We start from the raw sequence: 16186 nt of genomic DNA on the forward strand, positions 1-16186 counted from the left end.
TCAACATTGCATAAATCTCATATCTCTGATTGAATAGCTTTACATACAAAAAAAAAATTGTAAATGTCTCCACTCAAAACCTTCACCAATAGGTGAGGGTGAACTTAGCTGTGACAGAAATCAGCACATGAATCAAGTATAATCTTGCAAATCCTCGCTAATGATAAGATATAGATTTTGTAACTTATCCTTCTGTAAAATATTAGAAATCATGTCACCTCTCCCCCAGTCAATATTTTATAAAGGATTAAGCCTAGAGCCCTTTGAAAGCCCTTGGAAATAGTGCAATAGAACTGTGTTCCACAAGTAGAGGGGCCTTATAGTGGCTGCACCACAGAGGCCTAAGGTTGGCCCCTGTACCATCATTTAGCATTGGATGGAGCATCTGACTTGTGTGCCAGCCAGCAGCAGCAGCAGAGACCAGAATCAAGAAGGGCTGATAGCAGGAGGAGGGTCCATAAATATGCAGGCCGCATGGAGAAGAGTTGGTGCATGGCACATTGATGCAGGGCACAAGAAGCTGACTGGTCCCAGTCAAGAACAAAAGAAAGAAGTTTGTGGGGCTACTGGGAGCTGAGCTGGCACATGTTAGTGAGGAGCAGCACAAGGGAAAGAATTGTTAGAAAAGAGTGGTAGAAACAAAAATGTAAAAGGATAAACAAACACTGACATTATTTAAAAAACAAAATCAAACATAAAATATATGCTGCTAGAGACTATATAGTCTGCCACTATTGCAGCAAGTCTCTGTGCTCCTATGTTTATGGTGGAAAGAAAATCAGCTCCTGTAGCCAAATAGTTACTGGTCTTCCTTTTTCCTGCAAAAATCATAAGTAACATACTTAAGAGTTAATTTTGAAAGGAGTTATATCTGTAAAAATGGCTTATACAAGCTTAAGCCGCTTGTATTTATGTACATGCTATTTTATAATCATCAAAACTACGTGCATATTTTCAGGTTTTCAGGAACATTTACCTGTGCAAAAAGGGGCAGTCTAGGGGTGTTCTGGGGTGGGACCAAGAGGTTTGCACAGAAGTTGCTATTTTATAAGAAATTTATGCAAATACATTAGGCATATGCTTGCTAATTAATTAGCGCAATTGATATCAGACTCATCTGTTATTTTTGGGTGGGATGTCTAGACGAACCGAAGGAAGTTTAGGGGGAAGGAGTAAGAGGGTCTTGGCGAACTGGAGATGGACTGGGTGAACTGGTGGAGGTACTGGCAAAACTGGTGATTTCAAGTCCCCATGCATATATTAAAATATACCTACTTCTATGCATAAATCAACATTTTACGCATACAAGTTATTTTTTTCATGTATAAAACATGCATGTATATGTTTATAAAAACAGGTAGAGAAAGTAAGCACTTTCAATGAATTGCAAATATTCATGCAAATGTTGGGGAGTGGATATACTTGTATTTTATAAGGTGCCACATTTTTGCAGATTATAAAATACTATAGTAGATCTCTGCGTGCCCATATACATGCATGCATGGGGCCGTGCGGAAATCTTTGAAAGTTACCCTTTTAAAGTTTACCACAGGTTTCTACTGGTATGTGTTCACAAGCAAGGCCGGTGCAAGAGTAATTGGTGCCCTAGGCAAACATTTGGTTATACACCCTTCATTCCCAATTTATCTATTGGTGGCAGCTCCTGAGCAGTGCTTCCTTGTTTGGTAGCATTGGCTCTCGCCCTCCTTAAAAGTCCGACGCATGTCGAAATTAGGGGATGCACGAACATGTTGGGCTTGCGCGTGCCAAGCGGATTTTAAAATCCACTTGGATTCGTGCATAAAAAAGGGGCGTGGTATGGGCGTGGTCTGGGTGTCCACAATTTTTACCTGAAATCTGCGTGCACATGCTTATGCTCACTGGTGCACGCCAGGGTCACCTGCTGCAGAACTTTACTTCTGCTATAGAAGACGTCCACGTGATAAAACAAAAAAAATCTAGACAGATCAGTGAGGTTTTGAAGGGCGGGGCTAAACAGGGGGGAAGGAAAGCTAGTAAATTAGGGATGTTTGGAAGATCTATCCCTTAACTGGGCAAACCGCGAACAAACTGGTTTTAGTGGTAATGGTGTTGGCATGGAAGAAGCGGAATTTGTGCGCACAGGCGCGTACCCACTTAAAACTGAGCACACGTGTGTTCAGCCAGACTATAACATGCGCGCATGTACACGCGTATGTTATAAAATCGCCGTGACTCTGGGTGCAGGTCGGCAAACGCATGCACATGTACGCCCGCATTCCGGTTTGGAAATTATCGTCAAAGTGCTTGCATCACCAGGGAGGTGACCCCAAGAGCAAATAGTTGGCATTTTCTTAGTATTTACGATTTATGATTTTATGCTTTTATTCTTATTTGATTTCTTTTATGCTTTCTTTACGACTTCATATTTATGCACTTATGTTTTTTAAGTTATTTATTTTATTATCTTACTTAAACTTTTAGTAACCTTTTTGAATTATAATCTTGTTATTCAATATGTTTACTGTGCGATTTGTAAACCGTTGTGACGGTGTCTCCAAACGACGGTATAGAAAAACTGTTCAATAAATAGAATAAATAAATAAATTCCCCATTATTCCAGATATATACCATTTCTCTATTTTTTTGGACTTAGGTTTACTACTTTGTTAAGTTGCATACTATATAGATATGAGCTTTTCAAGGGACATTTTGGTTGTAATAATCAATTTATATTTCTATATTGTTTTTTTTAAATATACCTCATTTTTTAATGTTTATAGGTTTCAAACCCCTGATGATAACTCGCCAAAACATGGCAAATGTCAGGTTTTTAGATCTTTTTTCAATTTTTTACAGCATATATTTTATATTTGATTGCATTTATTAAATAATGTTGTCATTGTTTATTTACCCTTTTTGTAGTCCTTTTACATTTCTGTTGCCACCATTATTCTCTCTGTCACATACTATCTGGGAGCAAGAGGAGAGGGTCAGAACACTGTGGACATGGGGCCCAGAGAGAAGAGCAGGCAGCAGGATGAAGAGCTAAAAGCACCTGGAATGACTATGACAAAATCCAGCAGATGCTGGCTGGCAGCAGAAAGAGAAGCCAGAATTTTAGCAGGCTCCAAGGAGATTAGCTGTCACACATTAGCTGGTAAGTGAAAGAAAAGCCATAGTCCAGGGGCAGGCAACTCCAGTCCTCGTGTGCCACAAACAGGTCTGGTTCTCAGGATATCCACAATGACTTTGCATGAGATATATCTGCATGGACTGCTTCCATTGTTTGCAAATATATCTCATGCATATTCAGTGCCGACAGCCTGAATATCAGACCTGTTTCTGGCACTCCAGAACCTGCAAGGGTTTATGAAGGAAGGTAGGAAAGAGAAAGCCTGGGTGTATAAAAGAAAAGTAAAAGAGGAGGGGAGCATGAAAGAAGAGAAGGGGTGGGGAGCTGAGAGGTATAGAGAGATGGAAGAGAGAGATAAAAAGGGGGAGAGAACAAGGACAGGGAGAGAGGAGGAAAGAAAGAGGTAATGAGGAGTAAAGGAGAAACAGAAAATTCTCACATATCATTATCCTGCCTAAAGATGGTTCTGATTAAGCTAACCAAAATGGTTAGTTTGATAATAAGATATGCCTTTTCTCTCATTCACTTATTTTGACTTTACTGCATATAAATTACATATAGTGTCATTTTAATGCAGTCAGTAACCAACTCATAAACCCTTTCTATGGGATGTATGTGTTTAAATCTGTTTGATTCACATCCTTGCAGCATCTGCATCACTTCTCTTTCACAACTTTGAGACCCTAGCACTATCGTTTGTATCCTTCCATTCCCCAGTGGGTGTGGAAAGGGAGACTCAAAGCTGCTTCCGGATTCCTATTTCCCACCAGGACTGTGTCAAACTCCATTATAATCGTTCTGGCCACTCTCTAAGGCAGTCGGGAAGCTTGGCTCCCTATCAGAAAGGCTGCGGTCAACTGCGCCAGAGATGGTATATGCAAACAGCAAATATAATCTTTGCTGCGCTTTGCTTTTAAAAAAAACGTCCACTGCTGTAGAAAATGCCTCTGTCTGTTTCTCTTTCTGCAAAGAGAAACCCTGTGACCTCCCGGTATATTTTACTAATGAAAAATTATCCTCAAAGAATAAAAGAACCTTATTCCTTATGCGCTCCTTTTTGGATGTCATGTCATCACACTTGTCCTCTTTACCCAGTTTGTCTACTGTCTCCAGAGTGAAGCTGTAGCTGTGGCTCCCTTTCTTCCCTCGATCTTGGTTGTAGCTTTTCCCCCATTTCAATTCGTCTTCATTCCTTCGTACAAACTTCTCAAACTCATAGTGAGTTCTGTGCTTCCTGCCTTCCTCCAACCGAAACCTTTGTCTCTCTGGTTCTTTGTCTCGAAATCTTCTCTCCAGATCCCTTTGCTCTTTATCACTCTCGCTTTGTGACCTGTGTAGAGCAAGGCAATCTGTTAATTCTACTGCTACTAAAGAAAATCTTTGGGTATAATGATGTTTGACCAATGTTAAGGCAGCAATTTTCAAACTGCCCTTTGCGGTGCAAAGTATCTGCAGACCTTGTGCCTAATTTTCAAAGTGCCGGCAGACATTGCACCTGCTTCTTGGGCAGGTAAACGTCCTACAGAAAATAACACCAATCGATTTTGAAAATCTCATCTGCGTTACATTCTAATCCTGTCCAAAACACACCCATGGGAATGCCTCCTGTGAATACAGTTCAAGGAATGCACGTTGCGAAAGAGCATACAGATTTTAGTCACCTAGAAGAAAGGAAGCTTTTAAATTTAGCATTTTGCTTGGGTAAATAGGTTTTTACCCACATGCCTTTAAAAATTGCCCTAAAACTGCTGTAAAACATGAGTCTGAAGTACTTTCGTAGATGGCACCCTAGCAAAGTCCAGCAGGGCTTAATACTTGGCTCTTTACAGTTGTACAGGGGCAAATGAGTCAGAAATATTCCTAGAGCAGGGGTGAGCAAACCGGGGGGATTGAGCCTCTCCAGGGGGGTTAGAACAATCCTGAAGGAGGCCACACTGGCTGCCCAATGAAGGAAGAAAAATATGTCCATGTTACCGAGTGACATACAGTAATTGTAAGCATGCCACACTTTAGCCACGCATCTCTTTTGGTGGGCAAGGGAGAGGACAGGCCCGGGGGAATCGCTTACTCTGTGATCCAGCTGGATACGGGAGCAGCCACTGTGCAGTTCCACCATCAAGGAGGACCTGCCATACTCAGAACCAGAAGGAGATCCTGATACTGCCAGGTCCTGTCTAGGAGGAGAGATTTCAGCTGTTGCCCGCCAGAGGAAAAGAAGTGGTGAGATAGGGGAGGGGAATGGGCAAAGAGGCCAGAGAGTGGGGGGCAGGAAAATAAAGGCAAACAATGTGTAAAAACACATTTAAAGAAATGAAAACATGAGAAAACTAAATCCGTCCTTTGCGCGCGTGGCCGGGCCTTGTGTCTGTGTCTGACTGGTATGCTTTGGTTTGTGTGTGTGCTCTATGTCTCTGTAAGTGATGTGGTCTGTTTCTCTGGGTCCGTATTTAGATGTGATGTGTCTGTCTTCTGTCTGGGGATGGTGTGTCTATCTGTATTTTTCTGTCTGGGTGTGACATGTCTGTGTCTCTGTGCCGGTCTGGGTGTTGAATTTATGTCTCTCTCTGGGGGGGGGGGGGGGGGTCTGGGGCTGGGTTTGGGATGTCTTTGTCTTTCCTTGTCTACTTTGCTATGGAGTTAGTGTGTCTGTCTGTGGGGTCTCTGAGTTTGTTTCACTCTCTGTTGGTCTGGGTATGAAGTGTCTCTGTCTGTCTGGGGATGAGGTATCTGTTTTTCTTTCTCTAGCTGTCTAGGTCCGGGATTATCTGCCTCTCTGTGCCCACGTGTGTGTATATGTGTGAGTTTAATCCTTTCAATAACTTGTTGGCAATGTGGCTAGCTGGTGATAACCTTTATAATATATGTGTGTGTGTGTGTATATACATACATACATACATACATAATTACATATATATATAGATAGATAAAGCGTTCTTGGGGGGCCCCAAACAATTGCATGAATGAAAGGGGGGCCGCAGCTCAACAGGTCCTACAGAAAGCAATGCAACTCTCTCTTAAGTACTGAAGATATGGTTTCATCCAATTCTGCTGCCAAATGAAAATGTTAGAATCACTGTACAGTATAAAACGTTATGGTTGATGCTGCGCTCACCCTAGAGCTGTCCACACATGGGGATGCCTCACTGGCTGTGCATTACTTACTTTTGCTTAAGTTCTTTCACAAAACTTTCAAATGGTTTGGATTTTATATTCCCAGACACAGAAGATTTTGTCCATTTTATTTCTTCAACTTCAGTTTCATCCCCTTTATCTTTTTGCTTCTCTGTCACTTGTTCGTCTCCTTTTTCAGGTTTCTTAAGAAGCTAAAAATGATGAAGATTCAAGTTAAACTATCAGATTAATATGCGTAAAATAATCTTTTTTTTGGGGGTAATTTTCCAAGTCATTTACATGCTTAAAGGTAAATTTAGGTTTCTTACCTGCTAATTTTCTTTCCTGAAGTCCTACCAGACCAGTTTAAATGCCCAGCTTTTTCCCCCCCAACCAGCAGATAGAGACAAAGAATAAAAACGTCGCTGGAAGCAGCCTGTTAAGGCAGCGTGACATCTGCAGCACCTTAATATTAACTTTCCAAAACAAGTTTTCCCCTGCTATCGGGGTAAACTTAATTCAACAAGAAAGCTACTCAACCGTTGGTGTACCTTTGCAACCGCTGTACCCCATAATGAAGGAGTTCTAAATAGTCAAAAAGGCACTTAATTTAGAATACTGACAGAAGAAAAGCATACAAGACAAAGGAGCGGGACACTGGGTAGGACCTTGGACTGGTCTGTAGGATTTCAGGAAAGAAAATTAGCAGGTAAGAAACCTAATTTTACCTTCCTTGTTGTGCCTACCACACCAGTCCAAACCCCTGGTATGAATCCAAGCTACCCTTAACCTGGGAGGGACCCTGAAAGTCCCTCTCTCAAGATGCTCACCTCAAAAGCAGCCATACCCCGGGCCTGCATGTCCAGATGATAATTCTGTGAAAAAAAAATGCAAAGTGGACCAGGTAGCGGCCGTGCAAATTTCTTGCGGTGACACAAAGTGGCACTCTGTCCAAGGCATTACCTGAGTTCTCGCGGAATGAGCCTGAATGCCTTCCAGTACCATTAGACCTTTACAAAAGTATGCTGACACTACAGTTTCCTTAATTCTTCAGACAACTGTAGCGTCTGAAGTCTTCAGACCCTTCTTGTATCTGCTAACCAAAACAAACAAATGATCCGGCAGTCGAAATCCACTGGTGACTTTCAGATATTGCAACAGTGCTCTTTGCACTTCCCGAACATGAGGTTCTGCAGCCTCCCAGTCAGAACCAGATCTCAGTCTCTGTAAAGTTCTGGAGAAAATAGATGTTGGTCCTAATTTTTTGACATAGATATACAAATTATATGCTTCTTTTGAGGCCTGTCTAAAAGTTAGTGGGTATTCTAGGAGCTTCAGGGTAAACAGAGATACTAGACAGGGCTGTCCTCATTCCCATTTACTATTTGCATTAGTTATTGAGCCTTTTGCAGAAAACATCAGAAATGTTTCTGAGATTAAAGGCATTACTGGTATATGGTGGATTATAAAATATTATTTGCAAATGATTTAATGTTCACATTGACTGAACCTGAGACTTCTCTAGTTGTGTTGACTAAGGAACTGGAGAGGTTTTGAAGGGTCTCTGGCTTTACAGTGAACATGGACAAATCTGAAATATTGAATATCACTCTTTCTTATAATTTGGTCTTTTTACTGAAAGCCAGATATTCTTTTAAATGGGTCCCAAATTATTTGAAATATTTTGGATACACATAGGGGTAGATGAGGCTAAAATGTTTCAGTTGAATTATCCCCCATTGATTTAAACTCCTTTTCGAGAGTTGGAAGTTTGGGAGCAGTATATTATATCTTGGCTTGGTAGGATCGCAGCCATTAAGTGTTGCGCTCCTCTCGTGGCACGGAGCCGCACCTGTCTTTCCTCCGTGGCCCCGACGTCCACTCCTCAGTGGCCTGGAGGCCGCGGTCCCTGGACTCTGTTGCAGCGTGGAGCCGCTCCCGGAGGCCTTCCTGCAGCCTGGACGATGCCGCTCCCTCCACGGGGCCTGCTCAGAGGCCTGACTCCTCCTGCAGGGCAGCGGCAGGGACGCAGCTGTCCAAGGTCCTGACTTCCTCTTCCTGCTCCTCCTAGGGGGCAGGCCCGTGGCTCTCTTCCCTATTTAAAGGGTCAGTGAGGGTGCGGTCCCTGTGGCCCCACCTGAAAGCTCCTCCCAGGGAGTTACCTCTCTAGCCCTACAAAAGGGCTCAGTTGCCATTCAGTCTTCGCCTTGGAATTGGGTCGTTCCACTGCACCTGGCTCAGTGTTTACTTCGGAGCCCATGTTCTGGTTGACCACTTCCTGGGACTTCCGTTCCATCCGCTGTCTGCTTCCATGGTGGCTGGGACCCAGGTCCAGAAGAACACTCGCTCTGATTGATCCCTCGCCAGGTTGCCACTCTGGTGGCTACTGATCCAAGTGCCATCTGTTCCAGCGTCCTTCAGTTCCAGCGTCCTTCAGTTCCAGCGTCCTTCAGTTCCAGCGTCCTTCAGTTCCAGCATCCTTCAGTTCCAGCATCCTTCAGTTCCAGCATCCTTCAGTTCCAGCATCCTTGTGTTTTCAGTGTCTTCCATGTCTCCGGTTCCCTTGTCTCGTCTTCCAAGGTAGTACCCCTGGACTGTCTTCTCGGTACTGACCTTTTGCCTGTTCCTTGAGCATCCTTGCCTGCCACCTGCCTGGACCTATGCCTGTGACCCGACTACGCTGATCGCCTTCTGGAACCCAACCTTGCCTTGGCTGACTATTCTGGACTGATCTCTTGGTACTGACCCTTGCTTTCCATATGGACTCCTCTTGCTGGCCTCCCATGACTTCCGGCCTTCTTCCTAGACTACGACCGCGCACCCTTGTGTCTCTGCTGAGATCCTGTGAGGCCCACCTGAGACCATCTCCTCCTGTACTCCACCTCCTAGTGGCAGGCACCCTCCGAGTCCAACCGGAGGGCCAGACCAATCCTGCCCTAGGCCAAGGGTCCACTTCATCGCAACATTAAGATGAACGTGTTGCCTTGACCTTGCTACCTTTTTCAGATCTTACCTATTGAGATCACTAACAGGATCTTGAAGAAGAGGCAAAAGAGGGTTTTCAGTTTTATCTGGTGATGCAAACCTCCATGAGTAGCAATGTCGGTTTTATACCAACCTAAAATTTGCAGGGCATTGTATCAACATACATTATGACATGCCATATGATTGATGGGATATATACCTTTTAGCACCACTTTCTTTGTATAATTTTCTCTGTTTTGTATCAATAAAAAAGTATGAATTATTTAAAAAAAACATTTGCGGGGGTTTGGGCATCCCTAATCTTAAAAAACATTACATTACATCACAATTACGAGTTATTTTAGGTTAGCATAGGGAAAAAGATAAACATTGGGCTCAAACAGAATAAGTGTTCTTTGGATCTACAAAGTTGCAGTCACTTGGATGGCTGCCTCAAAAATCTTGGTTCAATTTTGTTTTCAGCTGATCCTTTACCCAATTCACTTTAGAATTGTGGAATCGATGGAAAGCCATGTTAGTTGGTCAAAGAGATTTTATTTTTAGTTCACCTATTAGATCTAATAAGTTGTTCCTCCTGGGATTCTTTTGGGTGATTTTAGGCAATGGCAAAAATTGAGGATTGTAAATTTTAGGCAGCTATGGAATGTTAATAAATGTTCTTTTGAATTTCTGAATGGTAAATTCCACTTACTAAATAAAGATAAATTTCCCTTTATCCAGCTGCAATATTTTATGGCCTAAGGAAGGATAAAAACAGATCTTCTATAAGGGAAAGTACATGTTTTTGTGACAAAGCTGATAATAATAAGCAGTTGATCTCTATTCCATGCTTAATGCTGCGTTGCCAAATAAGCCCAAGCATATACAAAATTGGGAGCAAGATATGAATGAGGTTCTGGATGAGGCTTCTTGGGATCTATGCTTTTTAGTTTTGGGGAAAAGCTTTATTTCCCCTGCCTTGCTCAAGAATGGTTATAACGTATTCTCCAATGATATCTCATACCAGTTTGCCTTAATTAAATATATCCCAAAGTGCAGAATATATGCTGGCATAGCTGTGGTGGTCTGGGTTCATTTTATTATATCAGGTGGGAGTGCCTGCCAGTTCTGAAACTTTGGAATGAGATATTGGGGCTGATCAAAGAGATTACACATATGTTGAGGTCCCTAATTTTATTTTGTTTATTCATCTATCTACAGTGCCTACTAAATTGAACTCCCTGATTCAACAGATATTTATTGCTACTTGGTGCAAGCTAGCAGCTAGGTGGAGAAAATCAAATATGCCTCATAGAGCTTCAGTATGCCAATGTTTACAGAAAATATATTGCTTGGGAAAGCTCACAGTGGTTAAAAATTATATGCTTTGCAAGTTTGAGGTTGTCTGGAAACTATCAAATCTGGTGCAAGATTTAGGTATAGGTTCATGATTTTATGAAGTTTCGGTTCCCTTTGGAAAATATATTATAATTGCTAATGTTGTAGGAAAGTAGGGGGGGGGGTTAAGAAGGGTGGGGGGAATATTAGTTGGGGTTATGATGGTAAAAACGTTATTGTGTTATATTATGTTGCATACAAACTATGCTTGTACTTTTTCACATTTGTTATTCTCTTTAATGTATTTGTCTATCAAAGTGCCTTATTCAAATATTAAATTGAAAAAAAAAAAAGAACCAGCTCTACAAAAGACTATCTCCCCTGATTGATCCAGGAGAAAGCAGAAACTACTTTACGCAAAAACAAAGGCACTATGCAAATAGAAACCCCTTCTGGGGTAATCCTCAAGAAAGGATTTTGACAAGTCAAGGCCTGAAGCTCCTAAACTCTCCTGGCCAAAGAAATGGCCACTAAAAAGACTGCTTTCAGGGTCAGGTCTTTGAGTGATGCCTTCCAAAGAGGTTTAAAGGGAGCTGTAGTCAAGGCCTTCAAAACCAGTTTGAGATTCCAGCTGTGGACCAACCCCCAAACTGAAGGTCATAACTGCTTGACCACCTTGAGAAAATGAACAACATCCAAATGAGACTCCAAGGAGCTACTGTGAATATTTCCCCTGAAATAGGAGAAAACTGCCACATACACCTTTAGGGGATTCAAGGCAAGGCCCCTTTGTAGACGTCTTTGTCAAATGGAAAGGATACTGAAGACGGAAGCCTGAAACGGCAGAATGCTATTCTCTTTACACCAAACTTTAAAAACTTTGCAAATTCTGACATAAGCCAAGAAGATCAACTACTTATGTGCCTTAAGTAATATAGAGACTACCTCTTCAGAATAACCTGTTTCTTAACTTTCTCCTCTCAAAAACCAAGTCGTGAGACACAAGTGAACCTGTTGGTCATAAATCACTAGTCTCTGAAATAACAAAGCCTACTCTTGATCGAACCTCAGGAGCCTTTGCACTCTGAGCTGTATTACTTCCTCCCCCGAAGTCACTGAACATTCTATATCATCCAATCTATTAGAGGCCAAGGAGGGAAGACATATAGGAGTTGATCCAACGGCCGATGCTGAACTAGGACGTCTACACCTGCCAATCCTGGCTCTCTCCTGCAGCTGAAGAAACATGAAAACTTCACACTGATAGTTGAAGCCAATAAGGCAATCTGAGGAACTCTCCATGTGACACGAATTAAGAAGAATGCTGTGTCTGACAACTCCCACTCCATGGGGTCCAACTTGTGTCTGCTCAGATAGTCCACCTGGCAAAGTGTGCTGCTGAGATCACTAAGAGATGAGACCATGCTCACAGGAACAAACAAAATTGCGAGATACCTGGTCCCTCCATGCCAGTTTATGTAAGCTACAACCATCGCAAGAAAACACTCTCATTTCCTTTCCTTGTACCAGTGGAAGATTCTCCTGATCACACTTGTTTCTAGCTTATTGATGGACCACAATTTCTGTACCACATTCCAGGAGCCCTGTGCTGTTTACTCCTGACAATGTGCTCCCCAACCATTGTAATCACTGTCCAGTTTGGAATTTCCAGCTTCATTCCCCTGGACAGAATGTCTGTCAAGAGCCAAGCCAGGCTGAGTTTGGCTTCCAGAACTGTGGAAATCAAATCTCATAATCTTGAGACTGAGAGTTTCAGCAAGATAAAAGTGTTCTGCAACTGGCGCATATGTGCCGCTGCCCAAGGGTCCAAGTCCAGGATCAAAGTGATTGAACCCAGAACCTGAAGATAATCCCACACCCTGGGCACTGCTAATTGGTGAAACTGCCTCACTTGATTCTGAAGTTTTAATATCCCCTCTGTCTTGAAAAATATTGTCATCTGCAAAGTATCAAAATGGGCTTCCAAAGAATCCAAGACACGAGAAGGCTGCAACTTGCGCTTTTGAAAATTGATCATCCTACCTAATTCTGCAGGATTCAAATCATCCTGGATATGTCTCTATGACCTCATCTTCCGGCTTGAAACATAATCCCTTCCTTTTTGGAGTATAATTTTCACCACCCCCATTACCTTGGAGAAAATCTGAGGGGTGGTCATGAGGCTGAAAGGCAGAACTTGAAACTGAAAATGCTTCCCCAGGACTGCAAACTTCAGAAACCTTTGATGATCCCTCCGGATGAGAAAGTGAAGGTATGTGTGATAACATTGAGTGGTCTTTGGCTTTATAAGGGTGTGGGAGGATGGAATAGTCTGGATTTTATTTATTTATTTATTTATTGTTTTTGTTATACCGAGTTTCATGATAGGCATCACATCAACCCGGTTTACAAATAACAAGGAGTGTAAAGCATAACGTAACGTAAAAAACAATATTTTCAATAAGAACCTTGAACTTTAAATACAGTGAATCAGAAAAAGGGAGAGGGAAAGTTACAAAAAACAAGGAAAATAAACTTGGGATGGAAGGGGAGAAATTGAACAGCACAATATTTACTTTTCAGCCTATTGATACATTAGAATAGCAAGTGAAAAAATAAGACTATGAAACGGTACATAGGTAATCAAATGAATAAATATGACAGTTGTGAATGGTAATAGTATGATAAATATTCAGCAGGAATTGGATGTCAGCCTTTTCTCCATAGAAAGCAGTTGCTTACCTGTAACAGGTGTTCTCCCAGGACAGCAGGATGTAGTCCTCACATATGGGTGATGTCATTAGGCGGAGTCCTATTACGGAACACTTTTGTCATGCCATGATCCCTGTGTCCAGTCTCGTTAGTAGCAAAAAGTGCGAGTGAAAAATAAAATAACAAAACATAAGCGGACCCAACTCCGTGGGGTGGCGGGTGGGTTTCGTGAGGTCTACATCCTGTTGTCCTGGGAGAACACCTGTTACAGGAAAGCAATTCTGCTTTCTCCCAGGACAAGCAGGGTTGTAGTCCTCACATATGGGTGATTAGCAAGCTACAGGCTGACTCATATTAAAACAGGCCAATAGCAGACAACTCATGCAACAGGCACAATAATTGGGGTGCTATTGGGAATGATGAGGCAGCCTGAAATCACAGCAGGTGGTTGTGGAAGGAGTTGGGCATTATTCTGGAAAAAAAGTTTTCAAGACAGATTGTCCATTGGCAGAGTCTTGACGGCCGTCCTAATCTAAGCAGTAGTGGGCTGCGAATGTGTAAAGAGAGCTCCATGTCGCAGCCTAGCAGATGTCGGCAATTGGTACTGAACGATAGTGTGCTACCTACGTTGCCATGGCTGTTACAAAATGTGTCTTCATTCACCCCTGGAGAGGAAGGCCTGCTTTTTCATAGCAGAATTCGATACAGTCTGCTAGCCAGTTGGAGAGAGTTTGTTTGCCCACTGCAACTCCCAGCTTGTTTTTGTCAAAAGAAACAAAGAGTTGGGTGGATTTCCTATGGACTGCAATGTGGTCTAGATAGAATGCAAGTGCACGTGTACAGTCCAAGGTGTGCAAAATCCTCTCGCCCTGGTGAGAGTGAGGCCTTGGGAAAAGAGTGGGCAGTCTATAGACTGAGTAAGGGGAGAGACTGTGTCCACCTTAGGAAGAAATTTAGGGTGAGTACAGAGGACCGCTCGGTCATGGAGGAACCTAGTGTAGGGTGAGTATGCAACAAGGGCTTGTAACTCACTGACCCTTTGAGCAGATGTAATGGCTACAAGGAAAAGAATTTTCCATTTTAGAATTTTTAATGTCATAGAAATGCAAAGGCTCAAATGGGGAACGCTTGAGCCTTGTGAGTACTACATTTAGGTCCCACTCCGTAACCAGTGATCATAGAGGAGGCTTAAGTTGTAGAAAGCCCATCATAAGCCAACTCATGAGGGGTTGAGCAGTTATCAGGGCATCCCCTACTCCCTGGTGGTACGCTGAAATGGCACTGAGGTGTACCTGTGCAGAGAATGTCTGAAGACCAGAATCCGAAAGGTACCCTATATAGCCTAACAGAGATGGAGTGGGGCAGGAAAAGGGGCCAATACCTTTTTGTGTACACCATTTGGTAAATTCTGTCCATTTCGAATGGTAAGATTTATGTGTGGAAGGTTTGCGTGAAGCTACAAGTACCTGAAAAACATTAGTGAAAAGATTTGAGGGTTTGGATGGTATAAATTGCCGTGATTGTGTATTATGAGATTGAGCTGTGGACAGGTGAATTGGTTCCTGGATTGATAGGGCGAGAAGTATGGGGAAGCATACTTGTCGAGGTCAGTATGGGGGTATGAGAATCATTAAACCCCTGTCCTGCTGTAGCTTCACGAGAGTTTTGGCTATGAGCGGTATTGGAGGAGACATATATAGGAGGCTTTTGTTCCAGGGGCGAGCAAAGGCGTCCATGGCTAACGCGTTTCATTGCCTGTGTAGGGAGCAGAATCTGTCCACTTTGTGGTTCAATTCGGACGCAAAGAGGTCGATGGTTGGTTGACCTCAGCGCTAGAAGATTTATGCTCACTACACATGGATTCAGAGACCACTCGAGGGGATGGAGACATCGATTGAGATGGTCTGCTAGTACGTTCGGTATGCCTGTTAGATAAGTGGCCCGGAGATGCATGGAGTGTGCAAGGGCCCAGGCCCAGATCTGCGCGGCTTCCTGGCAGAGCCTGTGCATCCCTGCTTGTTCGAGTGCCACATTGCAACTATGTTGTCTGTCTATATCCACACAGTTTTGTGTGAGAGGCAGTGTTTGAAGACGTAAAGGGCATAACGTATGGCTCGAAGCTCTAGGAAGTTGATGTGAGACTGTTCATTGAGCGGAGTCTACACATCTTGGGTTTGGAGGTTGTTAATACGAGCTCCCAACCCAAGTTGGATGCGACCATGGCCAAGGTCACCTGAGGAATTGGTTACTGGATCGGAGACATGGATCAGGGACGAAAGCGGTTAAACGGTTTAGAGCCACTGAATTTGAAAGTGCACTGAGTTTTTCCCATGGCTAGTCTGGCCATAGGAGTGATGTGGACCATGGAAGCCTTGTCGCCCAGCAATGGGAAGGATTGATGGGTTGAGGCTATGTTGCATGCGCGCAGAGATGTGGACAGTTTGATAGGATGTCTGCGCGGTTGTTGGGCAGGAAGGCCTTTCAGACTGTAGTGCCCAGATCTGCTCCGATGGAGGTAAGGAGGTGAGACGGATCCATATGGGATTTATGGTAGTTGATCAGAAATCCCAGCAAATTTAGTAGATTTATAGTGAGTCTTAGAGAATTTAGAGCTCCTTGTTTGGATTGACTCCTTATTAGGCAGTCGTCCAGGTAAGGAAACACGTGAATGCTGTTTTTTCGTAGATAAGCGGCAATCACTGCTAGGCATTTGGTGTAATACATGAGGTGTCGAAGCTGGTTCGAATGGCAGAATTTGGTATTGAAAATGCTGTTGAATTATCCGGCTAAATGTCTCTGAATATGGACCTCAACATTTTTAATCTTTGGTTTTATTCAGATAAGCCAGCTATTCAGAGCTGTAGTGATTAGATTTTATTTCTAGGTGAAATTATTTCCTCCCTAATCCTAATTTTAGGATATGCACAGGGAGCTGTTACTTGAGAT

The 16186-nt window shown here is 42.9% G+C and overlaps 1 protein-coding gene across 2 annotated transcripts in view; it reads right to left on the reverse strand.

The window, feature by feature from the left end:
• Positions 1-16186, reverse strand: part of UPF3A (UPF3A regulator of nonsense mediated mRNA decay) — a 64046-nt gene that overhangs the window by 8393 nt on the left and 39467 nt on the right. The window contains exons 8-9 of one of the 2 annotated variants that reach the window (XM_029604611.1): positions 6278-6438; positions 4151-4445 (exon numbers count right to left, since the gene is read on the reverse strand). In XM_029604611.1, the coding sequence (XP_029460471.1) occupies positions 4151-4445; positions 6278-6438 (456 nt within the window). The remainder of the gene's footprint in view (positions 1-4150; positions 4446-6277; positions 6439-16186) is intronic. The other variant, XM_029604612.1, reaches the window with a different exon arrangement.

This window comes from Rhinatrema bivittatum, chromosome 5, assembly GCF_901001135.1.
Source record: "Rhinatrema bivittatum chromosome 5, aRhiBiv1.1, whole genome shotgun sequence".
Taxonomy (NCBI): domain Eukaryota; kingdom Metazoa; phylum Chordata; class Amphibia; order Gymnophiona; family Rhinatrematidae; genus Rhinatrema; species Rhinatrema bivittatum.